Source organism: Mustela erminea, chromosome 1 (assembly GCF_009829155.1).
Source record: "Mustela erminea isolate mMusErm1 chromosome 1, mMusErm1.Pri, whole genome shotgun sequence".
Classification (NCBI taxonomy): Eukaryota; Metazoa; Chordata; class Mammalia; order Carnivora; family Mustelidae; genus Mustela; species Mustela erminea.
The window spans coordinates 11,517,097-11,524,816 of NC_045614.1; the positions used below are offsets into that span (position 1 = coordinate 11,517,097).

The 7,720-nt window shown below is 37.8% G+C and overlaps 1 protein-coding gene across 1 annotated transcript; it reads right to left on the reverse strand.

The window, feature by feature from the left end:
• Window positions 1-1,724: 1,724 nt before the first annotated feature.
• LOC116568211 (olfactory receptor-like protein OLF4) lies at window positions 1,725-4,557 on the reverse strand. Its single transcript, XM_032303736.1, has 3 exons — window positions 4,523-4,557; window positions 4,037-4,058; window positions 1,725-2,693 (listed from the first exon to the last, which is right to left on the reverse strand). Exons 1-3 carry the CDS (start codon window positions 4,555-4,557, stop codon window positions 1,725-1,727), a joined length of 1,026 nt encoding a protein of 341 aa, XP_032159627.1.
• Window positions 4,558-7,720: the final 3,163 nt, after the last annotated feature.

Consider the following 7,720-nt stretch of genomic DNA (forward strand, 5'->3'; position numbering starts at 1 on the left):
TAGGGTGCTTTCTATGTAGCAATAGCTAAATGATATAATAATGAGACCAGGCAGAACACATAGCATTTGTAATGATCTGATTCTTTTTATTCTAAGCATTTTTTCTGATACTTAAAATTAGCTTTCATGATTACTCTGTTCTTCAAGTTTATCTCATGTATTATAAAAATGACTCCAGGATGCCTGGATGGCTCAATACCTTAAGTGGCTGCCTTTGGCTGAGATCAGGATCCCAGAACCCTGGCATCCAGTCCTGCATCAGGCTCCCTACTCATCAGGGAGTCTGCTTCTCCCTCTCCCTGCCTACCACTACCCCTGCTTGTGTTCCATCTCTCTCTTTTTCTTTCTCTCTCTCTCAGATAAAAAACAAAACAAAACAAAACAAACAAACAAAAAAAAAACCCTGTAATAAATAAATAAATAAATACAAATGACTCCACTGAGGCCCCTTTGAGGTAACATGGAAAAGTTGGAAGGACATGTCTGTGTGCACAAAATTTGTGACTCTGGGTCACATCATGGGCAGGAATCCAAGCTTGCTGGTAAGTCATCCTATGGTTATGAGGATGATATGTAATGTATGATAATGATACTCTTTACTCACTGACACTTTAGAGGTTATGGCAAAATTTTGAATAGTGGGAAATACTTCATTTAGAGAAATGAAAGGACAAGAATCCAGAAAATAATTTAATAAAGCCCCAAACATCCCTACCAAGTTTTTCATCTTAATGAATGATTCTGATATTTCATAATTCAATGAATAGATAAAATGCCTATAACAAATGTATGCTTTAATATTTTGCTTTATCACACTTAAAGCCAAGATTGATTCTAAGGCCATATATTATCATTCTATTTTATCCATATCTGTCTTTCTGTATATATTCCACTTGGAGAATGTATTTTATTATCTTTTTTTTTTTTTTTTTTTTTTTTTTTGCTAGAGACTATGGTAGGCATGAAGAACATAAGCTGTGTAACAACAGAATCCTAATGTGTAGAAAAATCTCCATGAACAGCTACAACCACCAGTACATCTAAGTGTCCATTCTCAGGCAGAACAGTAAAGATAATGATATACAAAGGAATGATGTTCATGAGAGGGAAGCACAGTAGTCTTAGATTTTCTGCTGTTATAAATTAACATAAATAGCTGGGGTGGCTAAGAGTAGATTTTCCATAGGGTAGTATTCAGTCGAACTAAAGAAACTATACATACTGTGATGTATTTTATTTGAGAAGAATTTTTTTTCAAAGATTTTATTTATTTACCTGACAGAGATCACAAGTAGGCAGAGAGGCAGGCAGGGGGGCGGGGAGTAGGCTCCCCACTGAGCAGAGAGTCCAATGCGGGGCTCAATCCCTGAACCCTGGGACTATAACCTGAGCTGAAGGCAGAGGCTTTAACCCACTGAGACACCCAGGTGGCCCAAGAAGAAATAATTCTTAACAGATTCATGGAGTCCTTTGAATAAGTGAGAATGTCCAAATATTTCACATTTGAGATTAGGAATGACATTGTGAGAACAGGATAACGACAAAGGGAAAATCTCTTGGATATCAGAGTTATCACAAAGTTTAATAAATGGAGTTATGTAAATTATACAAGGGGTTAAAAAAATAGAAATTACAAGAAAAATAAATAAATAAAAGAGGCATGTTCCACTTCCACAATCTGATCAATGTATCTCAACATTTGGATCAGGCTTTGGGCCCTGCAATCATGGGCACTTCTTCAGTGCCAGGACAATTATCCCTTTTAGAGCTGTCATCCTAGAGAATCTCATCAGAGCCTCCTTTATGTCTTTATTCCTCAGGCTGTAGATGAACGGGTTCAGCATGGGCGTAACAACTGTGTACATAACTGAGGCTACTGTATTTGAGTGGGAGCTCTTGGTAGCAGCAGAGCTAAGGTACACTCCTAGGCTCGTACAATAAAATAAAGAGACAACTGAGAGATGAGATGTACAGGTGGAAAATGCTTTATACTTGCCCTGAGCTGATGAGATCCCACATATGGAGGAAACAATCTTAGAGTAAGAGTAAAGGATACCAATGAAGGGACCAGCAGCCAGCAATATGGCTGCAAAATACATCACCATATTATTGAGAAAGGTGTCAGAACATGCAAGTTGGATCATCTGGTTGAGTTCACAGAAAAAGTGGGGGATTTCCACCTCTGTGCAGAAGGACAACCGCAACACCATGGAAGTGTGTAGTAAAGAATGAAAGACACTCAGGATCCAACATACCAGAACCAGCAGTCCACAAAGCCAGGGGTTCATGATGACTGTGTAGTGCAGCGGGTGACAGATGGCCACAAAGCGGTCATAAGCCATCACAGTCAGGAGAAACATGTCTAATCCTGTAAACAGCATAAAAAAATACATCTGTGTGATGCAGCCTGCGTAGGTTATGACTTTGCTCTGAGTCTGAATGTTCCACAGCATCTTGGGGATGGTGGTGGAGGTGAAACAGATGTCTACAAAGGATAGGTTGGTGAGGAAGAAGTACATGGGGGTGTGGAGGTGGGAGTCAGAGTGGACGGCCAGAATGATGAGCAGGTTTCCAAACACAGTGATCAGATACATGGAGAGGAAAAGCCCAAATATGAGGGGCTGCAGTTCTGGTTTCTCTGAAAATCCCAGAAGCTGGAATTCTGAAATTCCTGTGTTGTTTCCTGGGTCCATGTGTTGTAGGAGACTACCAGCACAGAGGGAAGTAACAGAATTAATTTTTACACAAATAGTCCTTGCTCACATTGTGGAAATGCAACAATTTATATTTTCCAGTCAAGAAAGTAATCACAGTATTTTGTGAATGAATTTGGGCCCCTTAAGAGGATCCCTAGTTCTCTCTGATTAGTAATTTTCATCAAAACATCAGATGTTTCCCCAAAAGGTCCACAAAAGGGTATTTTACAGTTTCAGTAAGAAAATATTTCATGCATTTGAAAAATACATACTATGTCGACCATGTTTTTGAAATTCTAGTCATAAAGTAGTGGGTGTTGAAAAGCAAAAGTCCCTACAATTCAATGATGGTGATAGGGTAGATGCATATGTAAAGATTAAATAATCATGAGATGGGAGGAGATGATATGAACAGAACAAAAGTAGGTTAAGGGAGAGAATGTGTCAGGTGTTATGTTGGGTGTTCAGTCAAAGTTAGCTAAGAAGGTGACCTTTGAAATGAGACTTCATGGAAGAGTGGGTGGAAGAGAGGAGGTCTTCCTGATAGAGGAAAGAGCTAGTGCAAAGGCCCCAAGGAAGTGCTTCTGTCAGAAAATCAAGGCACAAAAGGAAGCCTTTGTGTTGAGGGGAATGGGCAACAGTGATGAGAGGTGGTGGCAGTGAATTTTGTAGAATAATGTGGTCTCATACCTGCTTAACATTCAAGACTCAGGGTCTTCCTTGTCCACACTGTGTACCTCCTTTTTATGATCTGGTTGCATCAACCTCCGATCCATTGAACATCCCTCCTTAGTAACTTCTGTTATTGAATTTGGCCTATGTATTATAATTGGCATCCTGCAATAGAGGAGCCTGTGCAACCCTACTCTGAGGACTGCTCTCACTCATCAAGATGTCCACAGGCATGTGCACACACACAAAAACGGTGTCACTTACATACAACAGAGCACACCAGGTTCTCCTTGTGTGTGTTACTTCTAAGTCCTTCTTACTTTTCCCCCCACCCACTCCAACACAGTGTTTAGTGTATGAATGCATATGCAACATATTACCTTTCCCATAAAGAGTGTAGAAATAGTATCCAGAAATTCCTATTCAGAGCTTCTCTGGGATAAATCATCTTGGGGCTCCATTTTGTAATGGCCATTTTCTGACCTGTGTGCAAAGAAACAAAAAAATGTGCTCAATATTTACAGTCTTTTCTGATTCCATATACATTTTAGATAATTTGTTCCATCTCTGTGAAAAATGCTGGTGGTATTTTGATAAGGATTAAGCTGAGAGTGTATATTGCTTTGGGTAGCATAGACATTTTAATAATATTTGTTCTTTCAATCCATGAGTATGGAATGTCTTCCAATTCTTTGTGCCTTCCTCAATTTCTTTCACAAGTATTCTACAATTTTCAGACCACAGACATTTTACCTTTTTGGTCAGGTTTCTTCCTAGATAACTTATGGTTTTTGGTACAACTGTAAACAGCTAAGAGACACATGAAAGATGTTTATATCACTCATCATCAGGCAAATACAAATTAAAACCACAGTGAGATACCACCTCACACTCTTCACAAAGGCTAAAATTAACAACTTGGTAGACAACAGATGTTAGCCCAGATGTAGAGAAAAAGGCACCCCCTCACACTGTCTGTGGGAATGCAGACTGGTGCAGACATTCTGGAAAACAGTATGGAGGATTCTGAAAAAAATAAAAATAGAGCCACCATACGATTCGGCAATTGCAGTGCTTGGTATTTCTGCAATGGATACAAACATAGTGATTCAAAGGGGCACATCTGTCTCAATGTTTATAGCAGCCATGTCCACAATAGGAAAAATATGGAAAGAGCCCAAAGGTACATCCACAGATGAGTGGATAAAGATGTAGTATATATACAAAATGTAATATTACTTGGTCATTAAAGAATTGAATCTCACCATTTGCAAAGAACTGGAGGGAGGTAGCATGTATTATGCTAAACAAAATAAGTCAGAGAAAGACAAATACTATATGATTTCATTCGTAAGTGGAATTTAAGAAACAAAATGAATAAACATAGGGTAAGGGAAGGAAAAATTTAAAAAAAAAGATACAAACAGAGATGGAGAGAAACCATAAGAGCCTTTATAATAGGACAGAAACTGATGGTTGCTGGAAGGGAGGTCGGTAGGGGGCGATGGGGTAATTGGGTGATGGTCATTGAGGGCACTGGATGGAATGAATACTGGGCATTATATGCAACTGATGAATCACTAAATTCTACCTCTGAAACTAATAATACACTCTATGTTAATTAATTTAAATAAATATTTTTTAAAAGCAGCGACAAAAAATTGTGTTCAATAAATAGATAGGGAGAAACAGACGGAGGGAGAAATGAGAAATACATAAAGAGTAAAATTATCTAATAAGCTCAGTTTTTCTGAAAGACTACAAGGAGGGAAAGCTTTCTTGGTGCTAGCAGCATTCAGTCTTGCTTACACACCATTTTTAATCATCAAAAATAATAAGAGCAAAATAAGATTTGTTCACAACACAAAGTAGTACCATCTTTATAGTGTGAATTCCATTATAGATTGCACACTACAAGAGAAAAATAAACCAACATTTCACAAAACTTGGGCATTTTTATTACCAGAGAGCAGACTGAAGAAGACTTTTTAATTTTCTTCCTGTGCCTTTTCCATATTTATTTGACCCATGTTTTTTTGTTTGATTTCATAGAGGATGAGGTGAACCTTTTATCACTTTTTTTGTGATATCTTTTTGTTTTTATTTGTTATTCTTAGCTTTTGGATACAGTCACTTTCTTGGCAAGTCTGATGAACATAATGGGTCTATGTTCTTGTCCAACATTCAAGACTCTGTGAAATTCTACACACCCGGAGGCAATCTATCCTCTACTCTGAATACTCTTTGTGTGACTTATCTGAGGACATTAAATCAGACGCAGATTTATCTCACTGTGCTCTTGTCTGTCACTGCGAGGTAAGAACCAAAGGAGCAGGGACATCACCTTTGTTGTTCATGTTTTTCTTTATGGATGTGTATGCATATACACTTATATAGAAACAAATTGAAGAAAATGGAACATTATGAAATCCAGAGAATGACAGAGGTGGTAAAACCAGGTTAACAAGAGAAGTTTCCGTACAACTGTATTCAACAGTTGAAAAGAGCTTTGAGAACTAACTGGAACAGGTTCTACAGGGGCAGTAATTCTACAAAATCAACATGGATGAATATTAAAACTCCCCATGACATTGAAATAAATGTGTGTTACATATAAGTTCTTAGAAATTTTTGTAACATAGCATATGCTCTTTTAGTATATGTTGAATGAACAAGGAATTAGGTCTCCTCATATATGGGCATTTAATATATGACAGAGCTGCATTTGGATTTCATTGGAAAAGATTGGATTGTTGAATGGAAGTTGGCACAAACAGCTTTCTCTGTGGAATGAATTTCAGTGGTTCCTCATCTCACACATTTTACAAAAACCAGAAGGAGTAAACCCTTGGTATAAGAATAACCATTCCATTTTCGATACACACCTAGAATGAAATGAAATCCACAAGTGGGCAAACGATAATATAGGCAAAAATTTCAGAAGTAAAAATATAGTATATTTAACTAAATAACATTTAAAACTATTTTATGGCCAACAGTATCTAACTAGAAGTCAATAGAGAAACAGATTTACAATAATTACTTGAAATGCTGATAATTGTAAATGGGCACATCATATGTGAATGTATAATAATAATAGATAAATGAACATGGTGATCAAATACATGAATGTGGGGAGACATCCAGCAGATGCAAGGAGTCACGTAGACGGAAATGCCTGAAGGTTGAGGAAGTGAGAATGATTGGCTAGGTAGGGTATGGGTGCTAGGGTTCAGTATTTTTTTTTTTATTTCCAGCATAACAGTATTCATTATTTTTGCACCACACCCCGTGCTCCATGCAATCCGTGCCCTCTATAATACCCACCACCTGGTACCCCAACCTCCCACCCCCCATCCCTTTCTACAGAAATCTCTTTCATACTCATCATCCTGAGAAAACATTTTTTTTTTTAATTTTCAGCATATTTTATTTAACCCATTATGCCCAAAATATTATAATTTCAACATGTGACCAAGATAAAAGGTTATTTTTAAAAATTTTTTTAAATTTATTTATTTTCAGCATAACAATATTCATTATTTTTTTACCACACCCAGTGCTCCATGCAATCTGTACCCTCTATAATACCCTGCAATTGCACTCCTGGGTATTTACCCCAAAGATACAGATGTTGTGAAAAGAAGGGCCATCTGTACCCCAATGTTTATAGCAGCAATGGCCACGGTCGCCAAACTGTGGAAAGAACCAAGATGCCCTTCAACGGACGAATGGATAAGGAAAATGTGGTCCATATACACTACAGAGTATTATGCTTCCATCAGAAAGGATGAATCCCCAGCATTTGTAGCAACATGGACAGGACTGGAAGAGATTATGCTGAGTGAAATAAGTCAAGCAGAGAGAGTCAATTATCATGTGGTTTCACTTATTTGTGGAGCATAACAAATAGCATGGAGGACATGGGGAGTTAGAGAGGAGAAGGGATTTGGGGGAAATTGGAAGAGGAGGTGAATCATGTGGGACTATGGACTCTGAAAAACAATCTGAGGGGTTTGAAGTGGCGGGGGTATGGGAGGTTGGGGTACCAGGTGGTGGGTATTATAGAGGACACAGATTTTTAATCAAGTACCAAAAGGGCATTCTCTAACTTTGCTGTCACAATTGTGAAGTGTTACAATGTCTTGGAAAAGTTCTGAAGATAGTTAGAAATATTCAAAACACAGACATTCTTTGGGGTGACTGGCTGGCTCATTCAGTAGAGCATGAGACTCTTGAACTTGAGGTTGTAAGTTTAAGCCCCATACTAGTGTAGAGATTACTTTAAAAACTCATTTTTTTATTTTTTTTTAATTTATTTATTTTCAGCATAACAGTATTCATTGTTTTGG

What these genes read in the sequence shown, in the direction of transcription:
- LOC116568211 (XM_032303736.1), bottom strand. Translation starts at nt 4,557, where the DNA reads ATGTACCTTTGGGCTCTTTCCATATTTTTCCTATT. An exon ending in CTTTCCATATTTTTCCTATT is followed by an intron (nt 4,059 to 4,522) that starts GTGGACATGGCT and finishes GAAGGCACAAAG; the next exon opens with AATTGGAAGACATTCCATAC. An exon ending in TTGGAAGACATTCCATACTC is followed by an intron (nt 2,694 to 4,036) that starts ATGGATTGAAAG and finishes CTCCTACAACAC; the next exon opens with ATGGACCCAGGAAACAACAC.